Genomic DNA, 26,924 nt, shown 5'->3' on the forward strand with positions numbered 1-26,924 from the left:
ATTCCCTTAGTCACCACCACCCCTGGCCGTCCCGTGGTGCATGCTATTCTACTTCCCTTGTCCTTCCGTGGTGTTGGCTGTGTCCCTGGTGGACAGTTGCAGTGTGTGCTGGCAGTGTCCCATGGGAGCAGTCGGCTGCGCTCCCTCCAGCCCTGACCAGCCAGGCCAGGAGTCAGAGGGAGACGCAGTCCTGGAGGCGACTGTCAGGGTGGAAGTGTGTGGGTAAGGGTGCCTGCCCCCGACCCTTTACTAGGATGGTCTGGAAGCACATGGTACATGTTTCTCACAGGGTCCCCAGCAGGACTGAGTCCATTCGCCCACAGTGTGACCCATGCACACCACACATCCCCTTTAATGACACTTGTGCTCTCCGCCCCTTAGCTTCTGCACCCAGGAGCACCCCGACTTCAGCTACCGTCTCTGCCTTTGGACTGTCTTGCTCTTATGGTTGGGCATACATCTTCTGACCATTCTTGAGGGGATGAGAAAGCAGAGACGTGGGTGTGTGGGGTGTGCGCATGCACACACACACCTAATACTTGTTTTGTATATTTATGTATTTTTTAAAACATTCTTTTAAATGTCAATTATGGATCTGCTCAGATAGTTCTGTGAGACCTTTCTGAAAAGTATGCCCGCCTCTGCTTGCATCTTCCGGTCTCCCTTCTGCCAGCAGCAACTCTTCCAATACCTTCTTCTATTTTTCTTCAACCAGGGACTGCCTTTGTGTGTTACTTCTTTTTATTTATTTATTTATTTATTTATTTATTTATTTATATTTCATTGATTTTAGAGAAAGATAGATGGGAGAGAGAGTGCACTCATTGGTTGCTTCTTGTATGTGCCCTAACTGGGGATCGAACCTGCAACCTTGGCATATTGATACAAAACTCTAACCAGTTGAGCTCCCCAGCCAGGGCTGTATTGCTTCTTTTTGAATTCTATTTGATTGTCAGGTGATTCTGTCTGAGTGGTGGTTCCCTCACAGGCACCCCAGCCTCCCACCCTCCTAGAATGCAGTGTGTCAGGTCTGCAGGCCTGTTGGCTTCGTTCATTACCTAACAGCTGCTAATTCAGCTTCAAAGGCTTGGTCAGTGCTACGAATCTCTTCTGAAAACATTCAGAGCAGCAGGTACTTCATGAATTCTGCCTCCATGTTGAACTCCTGGAGACTTCTTGCCTTTTCTGGTCAGAGCCCCATCCACTCGGACCTCCCTTCTCCACCATCCTTTGCCTTCTCTTGAACTGTCCCCTGCTTCCTGTGCCCTGTGTATTCCTCTTTCTCGATTCACTCCCTCATTCTGATAGAGCTCATCTCTAATAGCTTCCTGAGAAAGGATGTGTAAGAAGTAAATTTCTAGAGACATGTCTGAGATGTCTTTCTTCACCTGCACACTGGCTGGATATATTAGGTGGGAATTCTTTTCTTTCAGAGCTTCAAAGGTTTGCTCCATTGTCTTTTAACTCCAGTGCTGCTAAGCAGTTCAAAGCCATTTGGATTCTCGATCCTTTGTATGTGACATGTGTAGGGAAAACAGCTGTGTTGGGCTTGCTCACTTGCACTTGGCATAATCAGTGCATGAGCACACGGCAGAGCCACGTGTGTATAGTCTATGTATAGCTATGGTACTTGCCCTCAGTGCCGATTGCGGGATGGCTTGTCCCCCACTGTGAAGGTCCGTTTTTTGCTGTTTGTTTGTTTGCTGCCACGAGAAGCAGTTTCCCCTGCCTGTTTGCTCTCTGCTGTTGGGAGACTAATAAACGGGAATGGCCCACTGATTTCCGGCTCAGCAGTCCCTCTACCGTCTGTCTGAATCCAGTGTGAACCTGCCTGGCCTCGGCCCCCAGCATTACAACATGATACTTCTCTCACCCCTTCCAGAGCCTTCCCTCTGTGCCCCATTTCTCTAAGCTTCCACACTTCTACTTTGGGGAGCAGTCCGTCAATCCAACTTCATAGGCACTCTCTCTCTCATGTCCTTCATCTGTGAGAGGTTTGCATGATGATCCCCTCTGTTAACACTTTGAGTAGTGAGTTTTTATCATGCTCACTGACCCCTGGGGGTGAGCTTTTTTTCAAAAACTGAAATTAGTTCCAGTTACAGTTTTATTAACTCAAAATTATGTTTGTTTGATAACCAATTTATGGAAACAAGAACATACATTTGCCTTTTTTTAATGTTGCCTTACACACTTTTTTTTTTTTTGTATTTTTCTGAAGCTGGAAACGGGGAGAGACAGTCAGACAGACTCCCGCATGCGCCCGACCGGGATCCACCCAGCACACCCACCAGGGGCGATGCTCTGCCCCTCCGGGGCATCGCTCTGCCGCGACCAGAGCCACTCTAGCGCCTGGGGCAGAGGCCAAGGAGCCATCCCCAGCGCCCGGGCCATCTTTGCTCCAATGGAGCCTCGCTGCGGGAAGGGAAGAGAGAGACAGAGAGGAAGGAGAGGGAGAGGGGTAGAGAGGCAGATGGGCGCCTCTCCTGTGTGCCCTGGCCAGGAATCGAACCTGGGACTTCTGCACGCTAGGCTGACGCTCTACCACTGAGCCAACTGGCCAGGGCTACCTTACACATTTTTAAAATAAATTAATCGTTCTCTGGATGGTCAGGAGGTAAGAGGACGTACATGAACGTTCATACTACTCAAAGGCTTAAGGTTTTTTTCTGTTGTTTCTTTCTGGAAATTTGTGTTAAACTTCCTGCTGTGGTCCTGCTGTCATTGTCCTATCTCCTCTATTTTCCATTTTTCTCTCTCTCCCACTCCCCCAGCTCCCTGCTACTATCCCTTATTGGTCCCTCTCTGCCGCTTCTTTGAGAAGGGCTGTCCGTGTGGCCCACCTCACTCTTTCTTCCCTTGTGTTAACGTTGCACTTGGTCCTTTTGCATCTTCTACTGCTGTTTTAAACCTCAAGGCCTAGCTTCATGTTTCCTGAAATAATCAACTATATTTATTAGCACTGATGTCATTACAGTGCCTCTTCATACACTTTCTTTGTTGCAACAGCCCCAAAGACATACTCAAATTTCTTCTTGTGAATTTGTGTATTTTAAGAACCACAGTCTCTCCTATCTCCATTGGCTTCTCTGCTCTCTGTTTATATCAACATTTGGGAATCATCTTTTCTCACATAAATTTAAATAAGGCTTCTTGAAAATGCTTCAGTTCCCTTAACTCCATTTATTTAGATTTGTGTCCCAAATAAATTGTGCTTTTCTCAGATAAAAAGTGCTCATGGTGACCTTTGCCAGTGACCCTTTGCTGCCTTTGTAAACACATCTTCATTTTAGAACTTGGCTAGCCCTCCCCCCCATAGCCTTTTATTCTTCCATATGTGCACATTTCACAATGGTGATGCGTATGGTGCAGCCCTTTGAGACAGTATTGGGGGCGAAATGGATAAAAACCATCAGTTTGTTCCAGTTCTGTACAGCGTTTTATCTTTCTTGTTTGGCGTGTAAAGCTCCCATCCATGTTTAGGTAGACTTCTTTTTATTCCCAGGAGTTCACTGCACAGCCATTACATTTACAAATACAACATTCATTCCAGGCAACCAAAAAAAAAAAAAAAAAAAAAAAAAAAAGAAAGAAAGAAAGAGAAGAGATGAACACTTTTTCTAATCTGCTTTCTAATTGAGATCACCTGTTTTATATTATATATAAGTAAAGTTAGGAAACTTATGTTGAAATCAAGAAACTCTTTGCTTATTAGAGTTGAAAATGCTGGTAGGTGAAGCTGTCACCTCTCTTGATGGATGTCTCAGGCACTGGGAAGCAGAGCCAGTGGGTCCAGGGCGTTGGCTTCAGAGCTCTGTGGGTCACTGCTGGGGCAGAAGGGGACTCTGCTCTTGCTACCTCCAAGCCTAGGGTATTTCTGCTTCTTGGTGTATGTCTCTGCGGATTCACCTCCTCTTTTCCATTTATAGTGCATATCTTCCACTCTACAAAATCGCATTTATTTGCAGTTTCTTATTTGAAAGACTCTGGGCATATCCAAGTAATAACTCGGCCAGTATAACCTGACATTTCCTACTTTGAAAGCAGTTTCTTCGTGGCAGAAGTGGCGGATGGATGTCAAATTAGCCCCAATTAGCCCATCATTTCTTAGATTAAATGCCTCAGACCATTTTCCAAGATTCCCTGGCTAGCAGGGTTTCCCTTTGATCTCGCAAACCTTCCTTCTGTCCACACTTTGCCAATATTTCTTTTTAGCTTTTTCTGCGCTACTCTCACTTGAAGATAGATATTCACAGGTGCTAAAAGTTTTGAAGACTGGAAGGCTGATACTTACACGGCGTCAGTTCATTTGGTGTGTACCGCAGCCAGACACAAGCGTCCTGGGAAGCACATGTTTGATCAGCTGCCCCGTGGGCTACATCCTTCACTTCGGTTCTACCACAACTTTTCAGATTGTAAGAGAGGACCGGGACAGCTTTAAGAGTTTCTAAAGCTTTGAAGCATAAATAAGATTTGATAGACTTCCTTATTTCCAGTAATTTAGTAAACTTCCCTTGTTCAGGAGAAAGAAGACACTATAAACCTGTGAAATTTTGCTATAATATACTAAGGAAAGAAAATCCATGCTTCTCATGGTGTATCACGATGTATTAGTGTTACCTAATAGCCATTCACTGCATCGGTCAGCCAATGGATAGTGCCTTTTATGAGCCAAGTATGTGCAGGAAATGCATGGTTTCGGTGTATTTATTTTTTAACCTAGATGCTTAATTCTGTAGATGATACCTATTTGGTGTAGAAATGTCTTCTTTTCCTTTTTTGGTATGAAATCTACACCTACCCCATCCTTTTTTAGAATTAGGAACGTTATGTTAGAGAAGTTTGGGTCTGGCTTTTCTCCCTGCCCCCACCACCTGCCCTGACACAGTCAATCTCGGTATTGTTCCCAGTGAAGGGGCTCTTTGGTGCCGATGATCCAAAGCCCTGCTAATCCTCCCTGTGTGGTGGGGTCACAGGCCCACCACTTGGGGCCACAGTTCTCATCACACCTGGGGCACGGCTGTGGCTTCCCAGGATACAGGGCAGCGTGTGGACAGTGGGGGAAAGCTCCCAGGGCAGGAGGATAATCTGAAAGGCAAATAGTCCCATAGGGATCACCAGGAGCCCCTGATTCAGACAACACAAAGGGACATGGGGTCTCTTCTCCTAGAGCCCCGGGAGCTTACCCTCTTGCCCTAGAATTCAGAGACGGGGTATTATTCTGATTGCCCGGTGCAAAGCCAGCCAAAGAAAACTTGCCATCAATATACAAATGACCTCAGGTCAGACGTGAAAGGGAAGGATTGTCCTGTTCAGCCACAGCACGGCCGGTGAGGGAAGCGAGGCAGCCACCCCGGGTCCCTGCAGCCTCGCTCTGCTCTCACTTCTGGGTTCTGATAGCAGGAGACTTTGGGATGCCAGGGATTAGCATGAACTACCTCTTGATTCTCCGGGTTTTCAGGGTCTTTGAATTTGAGTTTAAGTACTTTATACCAAGAGGTACCACACAGCAAGATTCTCTTCTGAAAGTCTGTCAGTCACCTTGGTCACTGGGAGCTGTCATTCTGTCTCAGCATCTCAGGAACCTCTGTGAAGGTTTACCCAGTACAAGAAGGATTGTGAGTTTAGAAACAAAGAAAATAAAATGTTTTTTCTCCAAATGGCACTTCAGAATCTCAGTATGAAAATGTATCTTAAAATGAGCTTTGGGGGGAGAATAAATTTACCTGGTATAGATTAGATTTTTAACTTTGATTATGATTCCTCATTTTGAAAAGCAGATTATTTTAATTTATTTATTTTATTTATTTTACTTTAAAGCAACCCTTAAAATAAAGGGTCTGCCCATATCTGACAAGAAATGACTTTGGGATTCTTGCTGTCTCCTACTTTCCTTTGAAGTGGAAAACATTCCAGTTAAATACTTCTGGGTTTTAAGTCCATGGGTTTTTAAACAAGTAAAAGAGGGAAAAATGAACATATTTGCAGATTAACTGCGTGAGGAGACACTGTGAATTGGGATCTGCCCTAAACACTTTATGAAAGGAGCTCATTTTCTCTCCTAATCCTAAAACAAAACTGGAATCCGATGAAACCTCAGTGCAGAGGCGTTCAGGGATTTACCTTAAAGCCCTGCTCTGCAGTGTCCCCTGAGGCCAGTCTGGTGGCTGCAGAGTGACTGAGTGTCCTTGGAGCTGGCTCCTGGTGCACAGCTAGGCTGCACCAGCCTTGTGGTCAGGTGGTGGGGCCCTCTCTTCCAGCTTCCCCCCTTCAGGGCTCAGGAAGTTGAGTTGCTAGGCATCTGTGTTTAGCCTGTTACCCATCTCTTACCAAGATCCAATAAACGAAGAACTGGTGCCAACCCTGGGAGATGGGATTCTCCCACAGTGTCCTTCCATGTTTTTCTTCAAACAAATGATGTTTAGAGCAGGATCTGTCAGACGGGAAGCTGTTTGTCTGCTCTGCTCTAGCTGATGTGTGTGGTCACTGTTGGCTCACAGGTGCAGCATTGACTCAATCTCTGTCCAACCCCCTTCAAGCCCAGAATATGGTACTGCTGTTGATTTGTGCTGTGCAGAAAAGCTCAACCAGCCCCACAGTCTGAGCAGACCTGGGGCTTTCTCATGTGACTGTTTGTGGATTTCAGCCTCAGCTTGCTGGTCAGCCAGGCTGAGCCATCATGATCCGTTGAAGTTAGTTAATACCCTGAGCTGAAACATCAACCTGTGAAAATTGAATTTAAATGCATATCCCTGCTAAAATTTTTAAAGCTTGCTGGATTTTATTAGAATATTTGAACCAGCCTGGGTATATTAAATTTATGAGTCCGATTGATGCACACTACCCTAATAATTCAATACAATATGCTTATGTCATTAAACTCATAAAGAAGATTCTCTGAATGGCTGTAATGAATAGTTCTGATTCTGTAATCACAGACTAACATTTCACCCTAATGAATTTTAACTGGGAGCTCTCAGAATTCTCTATCACATCAGGACATAAATGCCATATTTTAAATGATGACTACCAGGCCAAGTGTTTACTTTAAAACCTAGGCTAGATAAAGAAGTACCTGCTAAGACAGAGTTATTCATTAGAAATACTAAAAGGTTGGAAGAGGTTGGCATGAAGTAGAGTAGGACAGTAATTTATGGCTGGTCATAAATTATTATATAAATAAAAACCAAAGAAATGTTTTCTTTCATTCGCTTTAACTAATTTTATTTATCCCCTCACCTCTTTATTTTATTCCAGAACTCATGTATTTTAGTATCTATTGCTGTGCAAGAAACTACCCCAAAACTTAGTGCCTTTAAAGCAACCACCATTTTATTGGTATTGGATTCTGTGGTTCTGGAATTTGGGCAGGGCTCAGCTGGGTGGTTCATCTTTCCCAGGTGGTATCAGGTCAGGCCACTTATGTGGCTGCATTCTGATTATGTCTTCATTGAGGTCTTGGCTCCACTGGGGCCCTGGAACCTGCAAGGTGACTTCTTTTCTCTCAGCATTACCTCGAGTGTATTCTCTTGGTTAAAATAAGTAACAGGCATTCCCCATAAGGCCTGGTGGTACTCTACTGGTCTGAAAGAAGAGAGATGACCAGGGCACAGGACAGGCCGCCTCTGTGAGAACTGGAGGAGAGCTGATCCGGTGAGCAGTGCATCCCAGGAGTGCATCCCTCACTCTGAGTGGGTCAGCCTGGTACACATGCCAGTCCTGATGGACTCCTGGTGCTGCTCCAAGCTCTGCTTCCCCACCACGAGGCTTATACATGCCCTCCCCTCTGCCCTGAGCAAGCTGCTGCTTCTATCTTCCCAGGATACCTTCACCTGCCTGGGTTTTGCTGACCCTGCAGGTTTTGGCATAAATGTCACCAGTTTCCGGGACTAGGTCGGATGCTTTTTATTATCTGTCCTAAAGCACCTCATTTCTGTGTTCTGGCTGCCATGTTTTTATTGCTGCTTTCCTGTCCTTCTCCCTGAAAGGCTTGCAGCTACTCAGGACAGAGCTGGTCTTACTACTGAATTTCCAGCAGCTCTGTCATGTGCAAAGCTCTCAATAAATATTTGTTGGAAGAATAAATAAAGTCTGAAGAGAAAGGAGTCAACAGAGAAAACACCTTTATACAGTCCTTAAAGGTTAAGTATGGTTTCAGTACTGTGAGCAAAGCACCAATAAGAATGATCCTGAACAAGGAGATGTGTGGGGCCAGCCCAGGCACCTTGTCAGAGCCGGCCCTGTCTGCTTTTTATTTTTTATGATTTTATTTTGTGTTTACATAGATTCAAGTATCCCCCCGAATAGATCTCCCCCCATCCACTTATTCCCCCTCGGCTCCCCCATGCCCCCTTCCCCCTATACCTTCCCCCCTTCCCTCCAGGATTTGCTGTCCTGTTCTCTATAATGCTGTGTTATGTATATATAATTTCATTAATCTCTTTCCCTCCTCTGATCCCATCTTCTCTTCTACTTTCCCTCTGACCGCTTTCCCTCTGGTCCCTTTGATCCCGCCTCTGCCTCTGTTCGGTTGCTCAGTTCACATTGGTCATTGGATTCCTCAAATGAGTGAGGTCATATGGTATTTTTCTTTCTCTGCCTGGCTTATCTCACTTAGCATAATAGTTTCCAGGTCCATCCATGTTGTCACGAAAGGTAAGATTTCCTTCTTCCTCAAGGCCACATAGTATTCCATTGTATATATGTACCACAGCTTTTTAATCCACTCTTCCACTCACAGACACTTGAGCTGTTTCCAGATCTTGGCTATTATAAACAATGCTGCCATAAACATGGGGGTGCATTACTTCTTTTGAATCAGTGATTTGGTATTCATAGGATATATTCCTAAAAGTAGGATGGCTGGGTCAAAAGGCAGTTTGATTTTTAATTTTTAATTTTTTTTTCATTTTTCCGAAGCTGGAAACGAGGAGGCGGTCAGACTCCCACATGTGCCCGACCGGGATTCACCCGGCATGCCCACCAGGGGGCGATGCTTTGCCCATCTAGGGCATTGCTCTGTTGCATCCAGAGCCATTCTAGCGCCTGAGGCAGAGGCCACAGAGCCATCCCCAGCGCCCGGGCCATCTTTGCTCCAATGGAGCCTTGGCTGCGGGAGGGGAAGAGAGAGACAGAGAGGAAGGAGAGGGGGAGGGGTGGAGAAGCAGATGGGCACCTCTCCTGTGTGCCCTGGCCGGGAATCGAACCTGGGACTCCTGCACGCCAGGCCAACGCTCTACCGCTGAGCCAACTGGCCAGGGCTGATTTTTTATTTTTTGAGGAATCTTCATACTGTTTTCCACAGAGGCTGCACCAGTCTGCATTCCCACCAGCAGTGCAAGAGGGTTCCCTTTTCTCCACACCCTCACCAACACTTATTCTGTGTTGTTTTGTTAATAAGCGCCATTCTGACAGGTGTGAGGTGGTATTTCATTGTGGTTTTAATTTGCATTTCTCTAATGATTAGTGATGTTGAACATTTTTTCATCTGTCTATTGGCCATCTGTATGTCCTCTTTGGAGAAGTGTCTATTTATTTCTTTTGCCCATTTTTGATTGGATTGTTTATCTTCCTGGTGTTGAGTTTTACAAGTTTTTTATAAATTTTGGTTATTAACCCCTTATTAGACATATCGGCGAATATATTCTCCCATTGTGTGGGTTGTCTTTTTATTTTGTTAATGATGTCTTTTTCTGTGCAAAAGCTTTTTAGTTTTATATAATCCCATTTGTTCACCCTGTCCTTTATTTCACTTGCCCATGGAGATAAATCAACAAAAAGATTGCTACAAGAGATATTGGAGAGTTTACTGCTTATGTTTTCTTCTAAGACGTTTATGGTTTCATGACTTACATTTAAGTCTTTTATTCATTTTGAGTTTACTTTTGTGAATGGTGTAAGTTGGTGATCTAGTTTCATTTTTTTGCAGGTAGCTGTCCAATTTTCCCAACACCATCTGTTAAAGAGACTCTCTTTACTCCATTGTATGCTCTTACCTCCTTTGTCAAATATCAATTGTCCATATAGGTGTGGGTTTATTTCTGGGTTCTCTGTTCTGTTTTATTTATCTGTATGCCTGTTCTTATGCCAGTACCAAGCTGAGTACAATGGCCTTGTAGTATAACTTGATACCAGGAAGTGTGATACCTCCCACTTTATTCTTCTTTTTCAGGATTGCTGAAGCTATTTGTGGTCTTTTTTGGTTCCATATAAATTTTTGGAATATTTGTTCTATATCTTTCAAGTATGTCATTGGTATTTTAATAGGAACTGAACTGAATTTATAGATTGCTTTGGGTAATATAGACATTTTAATGATGTTTATTCTTTCTATCCATGAACACGATATATGCTTCCATTTATTGTATCTTCCTTGATATCCTTTAACAATGTTTTATAATTTTCCGAGTACAAGTCTTTAACCTCTTTGGTTAAATTTACTTCTAGATACTTTATTTATTTATTATTATGTTTTTTGCGATAGTGAAGGGGATTGTTTTCTAAATTTCTCTTTCAGACAGTTCATTGTTGGTGTATGAAAATGCCACTGAGGCCTGACCTGTGGTGGCGCAGTGGATAAAGCGTTGACCTGGAAATGCTGAGGTCACCGGTTCAAAACCCTGGGCTTGCCTGGTCAAGGCACATATGGGAGTTGATGCTTCCAGCTCCTCCCCCCCCTTCTCTCTCTCTGTCTCTCTTCTCTCTCTCCCTCTGTCCCTCCCTCTCCTCTCTAAAATTAATAAATAAATAAAAATCTTTACTGTCTTTAAAAAAAAAAAAGAAAAAAAGAAAATGCCACTGAGTTTGAGTATTGATTTCATATCCTGCCACCTTGCTCAACTCATTTATCAGGTCCAGTAGTTTTTTGACTTAGACTTTAGGGTTTTCTATGTACAGTATCATATCATCAGCAAATAATAATAGTTTTACTTCTTCTTTTTCAATTTAGATGTCTTTTATCCCTTCTTCTTGTCTGATTGCTGTGGCTAGGACTTCCAGAACTATGTTGAATAAGAGTGATGAAAGGGGGCACCCCTGCCTTGTTCCTGATTTTAAAGGGATTGCTTTTAAGTTTTGCCCATTGGGTATGATGTTGGCTGTGGGTTTGTCATAGATGGCATTTATCATGTTGAGATATGATCCCTGTATCCCCACTTTGCTGAGAGTTTTGATGATAAACGGGTGCTGGATTTTATCAAATGTTTTTTCTGCATCTATTGATATTATCATGTGATTTTTATTCTTTCCTTTGTTTATGTGTTGAATCACATTGATTGATTTGCAGATATTGTACCAGCCTTGTCTCCCTAGGATAAATCCCACCTGATCATGATGTATTATTTTTTTCATGTATTGCTGGATCTGGTTTGCTAATATTTTGTTGAGAATTTTAGCATCTAAATTCATCAGGAATATTGGTCTATAGTTTTTTTTTTCTTTTTAGTGTCTTTGCCTGGTTTTGTAATCAGTATTATGCTTGCCTCATAGAAGGGATTTGGAAGTCTTCACTCCTCTTGAATTCTTTGAAATAGCTTGAGAAGGAGAGGAATTAGTTCTTTTTTGAATTTTTGGTAAAATTTGCTGGTGAAGCCATCTGGCCCAGGACTTTGTTGGGAGTTTTTTGATAACTATTTCAATCTCATTTGATAAAATCAGTCTGTTTAGGTTTTCTGATTCTTCTATATTGATTTTTTTTTTTTTTTTTTTTTTTTTTTTTTTACTGAGACAGAGAGTCAGAGAGAAGGATAGATAGGTACAGACAGACAGGAACGGAGAGAAATGAGAAGCATCAATCATTAGTTTTTTGTTGCGACACCTTAGTTGTTCATTGATTGCTTTCTCATATGTGCCTTGACCATGGGGCTACAGCAGACTGAGTAACCCCTTGCTCGAGCCAGCAACCTTGGGTCCAAGCTGATGAGCTTTGCTCAAACCAGATGAGCCCACGCTCAAACTGGCAACCTTGAGGTCTCGAACCTGGGTCCTCCGCAACTCCGTCCAATGCTCTATCCACTGCGCCACCACCTGGTCAGGCTTCTATATTGATTTTTGAAAGATTATGTTTCGAAGAATTTGTCCATTTCACCTAGGTTGTCTAATTTTATGGCATACAGTTTTTCATAGTATTTTCTTACAATCCTTTGTATTTCTGCTGTGTCAGTTCTTCTTCACTCTCATTTCTAATTTTATTTATTTGAGTTTTCTTTTTTTCTTGGTGGGTCTGGTTAAAGGTTCATCAATTTTGTTTACCTTTTCAGAGAACAAGCTCATGGTTTTATTGTTCCTCTGTATTTTTTTTGTTTTTTAGCCTCTGTGTCATTTATTTCCTCTCTGATCTTTATTATTTCCTTCCTTCTACTTCCTCTGGGTTTTACTTGCTGTTCTTTTTCTACTTCTTTTAGATGCAGGGTTAAATTGTTTGAGCTTTTTTTTTTTTTTTCTTTTTTTTACAGAGGCAGAGATAAGGACAGACAGGAACAGAGAGAGATGAGAAGCATCAATCATCAGTTTCTTGTTGCGCATTGCGACTTCTTAGTTGTTCATTGATTGCTTTCTCACATGTGCCTTGACCGCGGGCCTTCAGCAGACCGAGTAACCCCCTGCTGGAGCCAGCGACCTTGGGTCTAAGCTGGTGAGCTCTTTGCTCAAGCCAGAAGAGCCCACGCTCAAGCTGGCAACCTCGGGGCCTCGAACCTGGGTCCTTCCGCATCCCAGTCCGACGCTCTATCCACTGCGCCACCACCTGGTCAGGCAAATTGTTTGAGCTTTTTTTGCTTCTTAAGGTATGCCTGTAGTGCTGTGAACTTCCCTCACAGGACTGCTTTTGCTGTGTCCCATAAATTTTGAGTTGTTGTATGATGGTTTTCATTTTTTTGAAGGAAATTTTTTATTTCTTCCTTGATCTCATTGTTAACCTTTTCGTTATTTAACAACATGCTATTTAGTTTCCAAGTGTTTGATTGTTTTTCTATTGTAGTTTATTTCTAGTTTCATGCCATTGTGATCTGAAAAGATGCTTGATACGATTTCAATCTTCTTAAATTTGTTGAGACTCATTTTGTGTCCTAGCATGTGGTCTATCCTAGAGAATGTACCATGAGCACTTTTAAAGAATGTATATTCTGCTGCTTTAGGGTGAAAAGTTCCGAAGATATCTATTAAATCCAGTTGATCTAGTGTGTCCTTTAAGTCTCCTGTTTCTTTGTTAATTTTCTTTCTTGAGGATCTACCTAGTGATGTTAGTGGGGTATTAAAATCCCCTACTATTATAGTATTGCTGTTAATCTCGCCCTTTATGTCTATCAAAGTCTGCTTTATATATTTAGGTGCTCCTAAAATTAGGTGCATATATACTTATAATGGTTATCTCTTCCTGTTGGATTGCTCCCTTTATCATTATGTAGTGACCTTCTTTATCCCTTACAATAGCCTTTGTTTGAAAGTCTATTTTGTGAGATATAAGTATTGCTAATCCAGCTTTTTTAAATTTTCATTTGCATGAAAATTTTTTTCCATTCCTTTACTTTCAGTCTATGTGTATCTTTTGTTTTTAGTGTGTCTCTTGTAGACAGCATATGTATGGGTCCTGTTTTCTTATCCATGCAGCTACCCTGTGTCTTTTGATTGGAGCATTTAATCCATTTACATTTACGTCGATATGTAGTTGTTTATTGCAATTTTATTCTTTAAATCTACATTCCTCTTCTACTAGATTTATTCTCCCCTTTTGTTCTCTTTACAGCAGGCCCCTTAACATTTCCTGTAGCATTTGTTTGTTTGTAATGAATTCCTTGAGGTTTTTTTTTGTTTGTTTTTGTGTTTGTTTGTTTTTTGTCTGTGAAGCTTTTTATTTCTCCTTCAATTTTAAATAATAGCCTTGCTGGATAGAGAAGTCTTTGTTGTAGGCTCTTGTTTTGCATTACTTTGAATATTTCTTGCCATTCCCTTCTGGCCTCAATTGTTTCTGTTGAGAAGTCAGATGTCATCCTTATGGCGGTTCCTCTGTAGGTAATAGACTGCTTTCCTCTTGCAGCTTTTAGTATTCTTTCTTTATCTCTTAATTTTTGTATTTTAATTATGATATGTCTTGTTGTTGACCTTTTTGGGTCCATCCTTAATGGAACTCTCTGTGCTTCTCAAACTTGTGTGACTCTTTCCTGCATCAATTTAGGGAAGTTTTCAGCTATGATTTCTTCAATCAGATTCTCTGTCCTTTGTTCTTTCTCTTCTCCTTCAGGAACCTCTATGATACAGATGTTATTTCTTTTCATGTTGTCACAAAGCTCTCTTAGAGTTTCCTCAGACTTTTTGAGCCTCTTTTCTTTTTGCTGCTCTGCTTCCATGTTTTCATTTATCTTTTCCTCTAACTTGCTGATTTGATCCTCAGCTTCATCCATCCTGCTTTTAATTCCTTCCAGTGTGGTCTTCATTGCTGATATTGTATTTGTCATTTGTGACTGATTCTTTTTTATTATTTCAGTGTCCCTTTTTATACTTGCTATCTCTTTAGGTGCTCATTATGTCCATTCATTGTTGCTGTAATATCTTTCAGCATACTAACAATCATTATTTTGAACTCTGCATTTAGTAATTTGGTTATTTCCGACTCATTCAAATCTTTTTCTGGAGATTTCGCTTGATTAATTTGGGTTGCATTTCTCTGCCTTCTCATTTTGTCTGTGTATAAGAAGGGTGTGGCCACAGGAGCTCGATGGGTGTGGCATTCGTGTTCCCTAGGTTCCCTAGGTGTGGTCTGTCTACAGGTCTGCCACCCCCTCTGCGGCTGCCTTGGGCACCAGCCTGCTGCAGTGGTTACTGCGGTTTCCACCTCGCCTCCGCAAGGTGGATTGTGTTCGCGTGCCTGAGCTGCAGGTTTTGGCTGGCTCGACCTCCGCATCTCCCCTGAGGGTGGGTCGCACTCCTGTGCCTGGGCTGCAAACCCTGGCCGGCCCCAGCCTTCACCTTGCCCCACAGGTGGGACTGCGTTCACTTTATTGGGCTGCAAGCCCTGGCTGGCCTCCTGCCTCTGCCCCGCCCCCGCGGGCAGTATTGTGGTCCTGAGTCTTGGCTACAAGCCTTGGCAAGCCTCAGCCTTTGCCCCACCCCCGCGGGTGGGACTGCGTTCCTGCGCAGGTCTCAGCCAGTTCCCCGGCTTTGCCTTGCCCCTGCTGGTGGGACTGCAGGCGGGACCAGCCCTGGCTGTTTTATTCAGCTCCCAGCACCCTGTGCCTGGCACACTGCTTTGTGGACAGCAGGTGTGGATTAACTGCCGGACAAAAGAGCTGTTTAAATCAAATTGTCCTAATTTCATCAGAGTGTGGAGGACATTTGGAGCATGTTGGGAAAGCAACCCAGCATATCTGATCCAGTGGTGACAGATTTTAGGATAGCCAGAGAGATGTTCAGACTAGAATTTATGAGATATTAGAATGAGGAAGGCTTGCCCAGGTGAATATTGATTCCACTGGGTCGATATGTGACACATGGCTGGTGGTGACCAGAGCTCTCTCAGGTCTAGAAATACCCTAGAATGTCCCCATCTGGGCCTGATCTGTCTTCAGAGCCCATCAGGTGATGATGAATTTTCTGAGTGCTTCAAGGTAAATGAAATCTCTAAGTTTTATTAGACTTATAGTTGTCTTTAAGCTGCCACTGTGGCTAATGACTTCTGGAAATGAGGAACTTCATTGAACTGTCTTCCCTGTTAATATGTCACAATGGAAAGGTGAATAGAGCCCTATTACATTTTTAAAGACCATTACAGTTTTAATAATTTCAATAACTTTAAATTAAATTAAGGATTTATGTTAAAATTTTGAAAAATAATGAGGGCTCTACAACAATGAGAGGACTGGGAAATCATTAGATGACATAGCCAGTGTGATATATTGCCCATGAAGTAAGAAGTAGGCTGCAGTTATAGTCATGGGTCCTATTAAAGGAGAAACTTTTTAGCAACATAAAATGGCCATGATTTTATCCCTCTGCTGATTAAACTAGAAGGAAGGGAATCAAAAGATAAGAAGGGATGGTCTTTGAAATGTTTCTGAGGTCCTATTCTCATAACCACATCTTCTACACGCATGCACACACACACACAGTGGTTGACTGAAATTCAGTGGTAAATTCTGAGAGCCTGCATGAGCATGGTATGAACAGCTCCAAAGACGGGGCCTGCATGTACTTTTATGCATTACATTTCATGCTGAAAGTATTGCACTATGAGGCCCTAGACAGTTGGCTCAGTGTATAGAGCATTGGCCTGGCATATGGATGTGCCAGATTCAATTCCTGGTCAGGGCACACAGGAGAAGCAACCATCTGCTTCCCCCCATCTCCTTCTCCCTCTTCTCTTCTTCTTCCCCTCCTGAAGCCAGTGGTTCAGTTGCTTCAAGGATGGGCCCTGGGCCCTGAGGATAGCTCAGTTGGTCCGAGCACATCAGCCTCAGGCACTAAAAATAGCTTGGTTGATTCAAGCATTGGCCCAAGACAGGGGTTACCAGGTGGATCCTGGTCAGGGCGCATGTGGGAGTCTGTCTCACTATCTCCCCTCCTCTCACTTAAAGAAAATAATAATAATAATAATGTTTACACTATGAGAATTAAACTAGGCCCTTCTGGCTTTTTTCTGAATGAAGAGCCAGGCATTTTATCAACCTCTTATGGTCTATTGACCTTGTCTAACTCACTGCCTCTTGGTCTCTCAGTTTCTTCATATGCAAACAAGGATACCCATATGTGTCCTCCTCTTCCTCAGTGTGTCTTAGGGCTCATATAAACTCATAAAGTAGGAAGTGCGTTTTACAGAATGCCTCCAGACCCAAATCCAGATTCAGAGGCAGCTGTGCTCTCCTTCAAGTCCTACTGTTCCCCACACAGAGACCGCACACACTGGCCTTGCTCCCTCGTTCATGTTGTTTGCTGACCTTAGACACTGCTCCTCTTCCCTCCTCTCCAGATCCCAGACCCAAAGGAAATGGCTGCAAGATGGGTTGGGGGTGTACCATTTAACCTGCCCATCTCATAGGACTCTGCTGGCTGCACTGTAGAGCAGCGGTCAGTCCCTGTGACCAGACTAGGACTTCATCCCGAAGCTCCCAACACTGAAGAGAACAGATGGTAGGGGCCGTCTGAGGCCCTTGACCTAGGTTCCGTAACTTCAGTACCTTACCTTTTGGCCAGAGCTGAAGCAGAAAATGCTAGGTCACACACGAATCATGCTAACATGATAACCTTCATCAAGAATGTCTAAAATGTAATAGCATGTCCCAGCACGTTATAGTCAATTTTTTTTTCCCTAACGCAGTATATTGATTGAGATACCAGTCTAAAACTCTAAAATAATTGACTAAATTCTGGCTAAATTACCCTGCATTGCTGTGCGGACTGTGTTTCGTCTTTCAGAACTCATTAACACAGCCAATAGATCATATTAACCTGTGTTTTGGTTCAAAAGATTAATAATGTTTAGTTGTTGAGCTTTGAAGTGGGGTCAGAATTGTAAGGATTGGCAGGAGGCTTCCAGCTCACGCTTGCTGGGGTGTACCACTAGGATGTGCGGACCCTTTGGAAAGTTATTCACAAAAGCCTCCTGGGACCGGCCTCTTCCTAAGAGAAGGGCGCCCTGGGCAGACGCCTTCATCTGGCAACAGACTAGGCCTCCAAGAGCGTGGCTGTGGTGTAGGTGAGAGGCTCCTTCTTGTTCCTGATGGTGCCCGCCACCTTCCAGCACCCAGAGCTTGTCCGTTCATGTGGAGAACGCCAGTGGCCATATAAGCAAATGGGCTTACCAACTCCCTGGCTCGGGAATGGGCAGACCAAAGGCTCTCCTGAAGCTGCCCCTTTGGGAGGCCCCTACTTTCTCACACTCGCAGCTGCTCTGAGGCAGCAGCTCCTCAGCCTGGCAGGGGCTCGCCCCGGAAGACCTTGGTTTCATCAGGGATCCATTAGTTCTTCGTGAGGTGCTTGTCCCAGAATGTGAATGGGAAAATTTCACCATTTTTCTGCCTAAGTCAGCCAGATAACCAGTCCCAAAGAAAGAAAAGTTTTTCTTGTTTTGTCTTGCTTTTGTTGTTTTGTTTTTTTCTAGAAGGAAATCTGAGTGCTGGAAATGGAGGCAGAACAGTCAAAACATGGCCGGTGCCACCAGGGCCCAGGGAGTAAGGTGTCAGCATGAGCCAAACTGTCTGGGGCCCCACTGGGAGGCCCCAGCTCACAGAAAATTCTCACGCTTGTATGGACATCAACTCTAGGGTCTAGTGCCCCTGCCTCCCTCACCGTGAGAGCCCCATCAGGCCCAGGAACTGCAGCGTGCCCGGCCCTGCAGCCCAGAGGCCCAGCGTAGACCGCCTTGTCCGCTTAGAGAGAGCAGTGCCCAGGAGAGGGTGCCCAGCTGGGGAAGTGGGATGGGGGGCTGTGGGCACAGCCAGGTGACCGAGACCCTGCCTCTGGAGTTAGAAGATCTGCATGCCAGTCCTGCAACTCCCACCTCAAAAACTTGTTGCGGTAATTAAATGAGATAGATCATTGAAAGTCCTTCCTATGCCCACAACATTGCAAGCCCTTGATAAGTGGCCTTTTCGTGAGAGTAATGATATGACAGCTGGTCAGTCTGGCATGTGCACATGGGGGACAGTGCTAAGGAAGTACCAAGGGTTCTTGGCACGTAGGAATTGAAGGGGAAAAGAGCGCCATGTTGGAAAGAAGGGATCAGGAGCCTGGTGTGGGGTGTGTCTCACAGTCTGCATGTCCCTCACCCTTCCATTGGTCCCTTTAACAACTCATGGTCCCAACAAGATTTTGTCTGTGTTAGAGGATTTTTAAAAGGCACTTGCCAGTTTAACTCTTTGGAAAAGACCCTTGGGGCCCATCTCTACCCCTGCTCACTGCCCCTGCATAGATTAACCTTTAAAAGAATAAATAAATAAAATATGCCTGCAGTCTGAAGAAGAAAGGTCCTTTATGACAGCATGTATACAGCATCAACACTGAAATATGCCTTAATGATTAGCCATTTAAATTTGATTTTCTGAAAGTAATTGATAAGAAAACACCTTATACTTCAGTGTTGGTCCAAGTAGCAAAAAGTAAATAACCTAGGTAAATGTCTAATACATGTCTTATTACTCTTAAATCTTTGTGTCAGCTTGATGAACAGATCGCTCAGGCGTTTGTCTCCAGTATTGTCGTGCTGTTTCCTTCTCTCCCCTGTGTTCTGTCCTCCCTCCGCCCCTCTCTCTGTGGCTCGCTCTCCTCCTGGCCCTTTCCCCTTCCCTCCGTCACTCACACTGTGACAGACCCTCTCCCAGACCCCCTTCTAGCCCTGCCACTCTTCGCTGATTTGCAGTCTTGTTGAAAGTGGATTTGTTTTAATCTGACTCTCATCCTCCAAGCATCCGAGGCAAGGCTGATCCATTGCACAACCCCAGGGGTGCGGCTGCTGTTCTCAGTGGCTCCGACCCAGAGTGGTTAACAGAGTGAACACTCAGGTGGGACACTCACCACTAAGGGTGGGCAAGGGTTGCAGGCCTTCTGTGGTCCCTAATGGCTGCAGATATTTAAACATGCCTGCTGCTGTTCTTTTTTTAATAGAGAAAATGCCGTGTGAGAGAAACAGAAATTGGATATTGGATTTCACAAACCCTTGTCCTACTTTGCCCCTATAACCCTGATAAGTCTCTTAAACTCCTAATGTTCTTCAGCTTTTGTAATAAAATGCACTGCCCTGGGGATGCAGAGTGGCACCCGGACTTAGTTTTCACAAACCAGGGCAGTCTAGGACATCTCTGATTCAACAGCAAAGGGAGGGCTTGACAAGAAGAACTTGGATTTTCTTCCTTTAGCTGTAGATGCCATGGAAAGCATTGTGAGCACAGGCAACAAATGTTACTAACATAAGTATGTGTATATCTAAGTGTACATTTATATATATATATATATTTATATATATCACAGTGTATATTAAATAATAATATAGAGTACTAGCATTTGGTTGATCTTGGACTGAGCCTGAAACCCTAAGGGTTTTTTGGGTTTTTTTGGAGGAATAGTAATAAACTTGACTCACCAGACACCATTATATTGAAGTAATAGATTTTGTTACTGAAGAAGAGTTCAGACTAAAGAACCAAACCAATCATGGTAGCTTGCCCTTTGCAGAAGTCCATCTGTGGGGATGTTTGTGTGGGAATACTATATACAGCAGTGATAATGAACAGAGTACAGTTAAACCAAACAGTGGGCGTGACTCTCACAAGCATCATGGGAAGCTGTAGAAGCCAAGCACAAAATAGTCTGTTAGTAGGAAGTTCAAAAGCTGGCGAAATGAATGGATGGTGTGAGCCGTCAGAATGGTAACACTTGAGGAAGGGATTGTGAGGGCATGTGAGGAGGGCCAAGGGTGATGAGGTTACAAAAAAAGATGTGATGCTGTGTGTGACCTCAAGGGCTGTCTGGGATTTTAGTTCTGTCTTCTTTCCCCCACCCCAGACCTAGTCCTTTGGTTTTGTCATTCGCTGGGAAGAATTTGTTCTGTTCATTTCAAGGATATGTCTCTCGACACAGCCAGAGACGCTCACACCTCATGTGGTCCCCAACCCCCAGGCCATGGACCGGTACCGGTCTGTGGGCCATTTGGTACCGGTCCACAGATAAAGAATAAATAACTTACATTATTTCCGTTTTATTTATATTTAAGTCTGAACGATGTTTTATTTTTTTAAAATGATCACATTCCCTCTGTTACATCTGTCTAAGACTCACTCTTGACGCTTGTCTCGGTCACGTGATACATTTATCCATCCCACCCTAAAGGCCAGTCCGTGAAGATATTTTCTGACATTAAACCAGTCTGTGGCCCAAAAAAGGTTGGGGACCACTGCTCTAGAGCACTTTGAGGGCACAGCAGAGAATACCTCCTACTCAGAGCACATCTCAGAGCAAGGATGCCATCTGTATACAGGGAGCCAAGGCTGCTGAACTCTGCAAAACAGGAAAAATGAAGCGGTGTTTACAGTGAACTGAAGCAGATCCTGAGTTCATTTAAAGAAAATGCATCACCTGCAGCTGCTGTTCTGTTCTCTGAGCAGGGTGGTGTCCAGGCAGGGAGGGTGTCTCCCATGCTTTCTCTTTTTCTTTTATTTATATTTGTAACTTTCACTTCTCTTTTCATTATACCCTTCAGGCTTTCTTGGCCCTTTTAGGGACCCCTGCTTTGCGAGCTAATTATGACAAGTGTGGATACAACATCTGTTCCCGGATTTAAGTACCCTCTATTCTGTCAGAATTCATCTTGAAGGCACCTTTGCCATGAGCATTAGTCTGCAGCTAATGTCACCTGTGGGAGACCGGAAGCTGGACTGGGGACCACCTAGGAGCTGCTGGGGTGATGCAGCATGGCAGCCAGCTCCGTTCACGCTGCTGCTCCACACACTGTGGATGGCACCTCCTCCTCCTCAATCTGCTCACTCTTGTGCCTCCAAAAACAGCCAGCCATGCACGTGCACTGGCCAGGCTCGTGTGCCTACCTTGTTTACTGGGAACCACATTGGCTGGAATTCGAGTTCCTATAATGTGGATATTCTCAGCTCCCCTTCCCCCAGAAAAGCTGAAGTCAGGCCCCTTTTGCCTTTCTAATGCAAATAAGTATTGGAGTAAGACCTTCATATTTTAGCTATTGGTTTGGGCACCTCCTTGCCTCAGCCTGAGGGCAATTTCAAAAACCTCTCATGGGAGAATACCATGAAACCAATAAGTGAGGAATACTGAGCAGGCGAAACAGTCTGAGTTAAAAACACATCTCTCTTGATTACTAGGTTCGGGCACTCTCTTACAGCAGTTTCCTCACCCGAAAGTTGGTATGACAGTAAGAAACAGAGGTGATTTGAGGCACAGTGTGATGATGCAGTACAGTTAGGTGACTTAAGGACCTGGGGGTGGTGCAAGTGTTTGTCTTGCTCTGGTGAAGGTTTCACAAAGGACACGTGTCAGGTCTCATCAGATGGCAGATTTGAAGAATGTCCGGTTCTTATGTGTCAGTTATACTTACATAAATCCTAAAAAATGTCATTTGTTAGAAGATTTCTAGAAACTGGGTTACTATACAAATGTCAGTTATTCGTAATCATTGTTACTGTTTTTAAGAAGGTAGCTAACAAATCTTCCTAGAACAAAGTGTCTTCTTTCCGAAGTAAATCTTAGGTTGGCAGTTCGTAGAGGTAGCTGAGTTCGTCTTCCTTTTGTCTAGGTTTCTCCCCTGGGGCACTGTTGACATTGGGAGCCAAATGATTCTGACCTGTGCACATCCCGGCCCCCACCCACCGGCTGCACCCCGCGCCCTCTTCCCCCCCGAGTGACAATCAGAAATGTTCGCCAACAGGCCACTTACCTCCTATGGGACAAGTCCCTGCTGGGCCATGTTGCTTAGACAAATTCTTTTTGTTACTCAAAGTATATAATTACTATGTTTAATTTCTAAGTTTGTGACAGGACTGTTTATGTTTTTTTAAACAAGCTTGTGACAATAATAAAGGTTTAGTCCTTACCACCCACCGCCCCTTCCTGCCCACCCTCCCCCCCGTCCGTCTTGCTTTCTGTCATGGGTACGATGGCCTGATGAAGTACAGTGACTGTTTGATGCACCCGCTTTTCCTTCAGCAAGTCCCGCCAGCACCCACACGAGCACACCTCACGTCCTCTCTCAGACATGCTTTGCTGGTCACTTCCAGAAAAGGTGACACCGCTGAGACAGGCGCGGGCAGCGGGGCTGGGTGGGGTCGGGGGCTGAGAGCAATCCATCTTGTTAGACTTCTTTTCATTGGTGATTATAGGATTTGCAAAATAACCTGTAAACATTTATACTTGGAATTGACCTCTTGTCCCCAGTATTGCTTTTCCTTTGTTTCTAAAAAGGATCCAAAGTGAAGAAGCAGAGAGTGACTATTCCATTTAAAAATGCCAGTCGGCAACATGCTTAGCATTGTACAGATGGCTAGCCTTTTCCCCCCTTTTATTTTTATTATTTATTTATTTATTTGGTATTTTTCCAAAGTGAGAAGCAGGGGGAGGCAGTCAGACAGACTCCTGCATGCATCTGACTGGGATCCATCCAGCATGCCCACCAGGGGCGATGCTCTGCCCATCTGGGGCGTTGCTCTGCTGCAGCTGGAGCCACTCTAGCGACTGAGGCGGAGGCCATGGAGCCACCCTCAACGCCCGGGCCAACTTTGCTCCAATGGAGCCTTGGCTGTGGGAGGGGAAGAAAGAGAGAGAAAGGAGAGGGGGAAGGGTGGAGAAGCAGATGGGTGCTTCGCCTGTGTGCCCTGGCTGGAATCAAACCCCGGACTTCCACATGCCTGACTGACACTCTACTGCTGAGCCAACCAGCCAAGGTCCCCCTTTTTTAATCATCTTCTTGCTTAATGAGTTAGTTGGAGGAAATTACTTTTTTAAAATGTAAGATAGTGACTAGTGACAGTGTGCTGAAAAGCAGACCCCTGTGCCAGGAGCCTCTGGGTGTGACTGCATGTGGGCCTGAGGCTGTGTTGCTGTGGGTCAGAGCACTGAGCCAAAGACATGTCACCTATGTCATGGCTGCCATGGCTCTCTGTCCTCAGTTGGTCTGACAATGGCAAAGGCAGTTGAGATTTCCCAAGTGCAGTTCCTAATGATGGTTGCAGCTGGATGGGAAGTTGTTTCTGGACATTTTGACCCCTCTCCTCAATTCTATCCAAAAATGTCCTAACCTTGTTTTTAACTCTGTCTCTTCCTCAGAAATACCTCAGGGGCTTTTTCGGCGTGATGCTCCAGTCAGCGACATCTCCCCTTCACATCCACAAAGTGGGGCTGACTCTCTCCAAACACACTATTTGTGAGTTCTCGCCATTCTTCAAGAAAGGAGTCTTTGACTATAGCAGCCACGGGACGGGGTAGAGCCGGTGACAGGAACCACTAACGCAGTGCCTTCGCGTCGCAGCGGGCCTCCTGGTGCAGGACCGCCTCCTGGCAGGGATCGATGCCACGGCCTGCCGACCCTCACAGTTCATACCTAGTGCCTGAGTTTGGGGCTGAGCTGCTTTGCTTGCTGATGGTGACTCAGACGGGTAACTGTTACTGTCCCCTTGTGGTCGAATTGTGGCCTTCTCCCCATAGGGCTTCCTTCTCATTGCGCAGTGGAGTCCGTCCCTGCGGTGAAATGAATGTGGCTTGATTATCTTGGGTTTTCTGAGACAAGCCAACATGGGACCTCCCAAAGTGGGTGGCTCACCAGACATCCCTTAACTGACTTTCATCCGGTTTCCTCTTTCACCAAAATATACATTTATTTTTTTATATTCCTTCCATATGGCTGACTATATCCCCAAAAAAGCATTTAAAAGTATTTCATTGTATTTTTTTTCTCTTTCCTCATGTTTGGTCAGAATTTTTGTACAATACCTAAACACTAATGTTTACACAGAATTTCATATTCTGCAAAAGGGATTTTAAGTCCAATAATGAATGGAGTCTTCCATGCTTGACAAATTGGATGTAGCTGACATCACTTAAAACTTCTATAAATCTATACAAATAGGATATTTGTTAAATCCTGAATATTTAAAAAAAAATTCCCAAATGTAAATGGCTACTGTATATTCTCGAGTTCTCCGCTAAGCACAAAACAAGCACATGGGTGAATGCACATTTTTAAACATAATTTTGTTCATATATTTGTCATAGAATCTACTGGAACTTTAGCTGAAAAACTAGGATTTACAGTAGCTTATTAATGATCCCTTAAATGACTCAGGACTTAATGTAGCATTGCACATCTATGTACAATAAAACTGCTTTGCTTTACTAAAGAGAAAAATGTAAGTAGAAAAAATATGTGGTATATATTGAAATGTATATAATTCTACCTATAGATTTATATATGTACACACTTCTGTACAATAGTTTTATCAAAGTATATAATCATTCATACCAAGTTAATAAAGGTAATTGCTTTTCAGAAATTAAATTGAAAGGCTGTCAATATTAAATGAAATTATGGAAACTACCATGTAGCTCAGTTTATTTTAAATTTCCAATGTGATCATTTGTACAGTTCTGTCTGTGTAAAAATTTATCTAATGTGCTTGGGAAAGTATAATATAGAATTTAGCATTTGCATTGCAGAGAATACAGTTATAATAATGATTGAGGTCACAAATGAATGGGTAACAAAACATGTTTACATTCAGTCTTCTAGAATATGCCTGCAAAATGGAGTTCTCCAATCTGGAAAATACTATATGTTTAAAGATGAGATTATCCCAATAAGGGGGAAAGCTATTTTTGCATTAGTTACATATCATAAGTTTAGCATGGAAAAAATGAGGAATTTTTTTAACTTGCTACAAAGACTAGCTTTTGTCTACAGTCCTAATTGCAGGCATAAGTTCAGAGGCAATCACTACTGGAGAATTTAAACCCAGCGATTAAAGGATAAACTCTGGGAGAGAATGATTAACCATCGCCCATTCGTTTAAAAGGCGTCAAAGCATTAAAGATTGTCCCTCATTTGCTGAGTAAACTGAATGGTTTATGGTTTTTCTCAACTGGCCAGGTGATCTGTCTCCTTCCTTTCTGGACCTGTGTTTGAGGCCTGGCTTATAGCAAGCATTTCATTTAAATTATACCAGGTACAATAATTCAGCCAAAATAAATAAACACATGTTTGTGAGAAGTGCAGGAACCAGAACATCTTTTGATTCTAACGCTGGTCCTAAGTAATTAGTGCTGAGTTTAGAGTTCAGGAACCAGCCAGCCCTGGGTACAGCCAGTCATGATGGTGTCGTTTCACCTCTCTGAGACGAAGCTGTTGGGTCAGATGACCTCTGGGTTCCACGCTAGCCATAGTTGCCAGCAGAGGAAGTAACTACTTCAGTTGGGACTGTACTTCAGCTGCAGGGACTCGAACTGGTGTGTGGGTGTGAGCTACAAGCTTCTAATGGGACTCGCAGGCAGCTCATTTAATCTGAGTAAAACACAAGGGAATCTCAGAAAGCCAATGACAAGTTTCATCTAAACAAGTAATAGAATCCTTTTCTGAAATGCAGATAAGACAGATGACAGAGTGAGGATGACAAAATTGAAGTTTTGTTAATTTGGACTCCTTCAAAGGAGTAAAGGAAAATTTGTAAATATATGTTGTATTATTCTCAAGTGCATCAAATGAGAAAGGCTAAGCTGACCACTTCAGGCAGTTTCAGCTGAGGTGCCAGCAGTTTACCAGTGTTTTTGCAGTCAGTTAGACAATTCTAAGGAACTTAAACATCATTCTGTAAGTAGTTTTAGCATGCCCTGCTGGGTCTTGCTTACACAATAAAATACGTGCACCATATTTGTTTACAATCACAAGCAGTGTGGTAACCTTCAGCTTGGCTCCTACCCAGACCTTGCTGGTTCTGAATTAGATTTTGATTCATCCCTGTGATTAATTTGGACATGTGGTTACGGAATAACCAAGTCATACTACTCCCTAGTGATGGATATCTGGAAGATCCTCTGGCTTATCATGTAGAGATGCTTTCAAGATTCATGAGCTGAAACAAGTAAGTCAGCAAAAGCTAAGAACTATATGATTTCACAGATAGGTGGGATATAAAACTGAGACTTATGGACATAGATAAGAGTGAAGTAGTTGCCAGGGGGAAGGGAACATGGGGGAGGGGGAGCGGGACTTGAGTGAATGGGGAGGGGTGGGTAGAAGGCTGTAAAGAGGGACAAAGGTGACAGAAAATTATGTGACGTTGGGTGATGCATACACAACATACTCAACAGCTCAAATGCTATAGAGATGTTCACCTGAAACCTATGTACTCTTATTGATTGTCACCCTGTTAAAGTTAATTTTCTAAATAAAATTTAAAAGATCCATGAGCAGGTACACAGGCCCCAAGCCA

The 26,924-nt window shown here is 43.6% G+C and overlaps 1 protein-coding gene across 2 annotated transcripts in view; it reads left to right on the forward strand.

Annotated features, from left to right (window-relative positions):
- KIF16B (kinesin family member 16B) overlaps nucleotides 1–26,646 on the forward strand; it is a 354,538-nt gene extending 327,892 nt beyond the window's left edge. The window contains exon 28 of one of the 2 annotated variants that reach the window (XM_066387104.1): nucleotides 23,770–26,646. In XM_066387104.1, coding sequence (XP_066243201.1) covers nucleotides 23,770–23,928 — 159 coding nt within the window. In that variant the 3' untranslated portion in view covers nucleotides 23,929–26,646. The remainder of the gene's footprint in view (nucleotides 1–23,769) is intronic. The other variant, XM_066387105.1, reaches the window with a different exon arrangement.
- Nucleotides 26,647–26,924: the final 278 nt, after the last annotated feature.

The sequence above is a fragment of the Saccopteryx leptura genome, chromosome 5 (genome assembly GCF_036850995.1).
Source record: "Saccopteryx leptura isolate mSacLep1 chromosome 5, mSacLep1_pri_phased_curated, whole genome shotgun sequence".
NCBI classification, from domain to species: domain Eukaryota; kingdom Metazoa; phylum Chordata; class Mammalia; order Chiroptera; family Emballonuridae; genus Saccopteryx; species Saccopteryx leptura.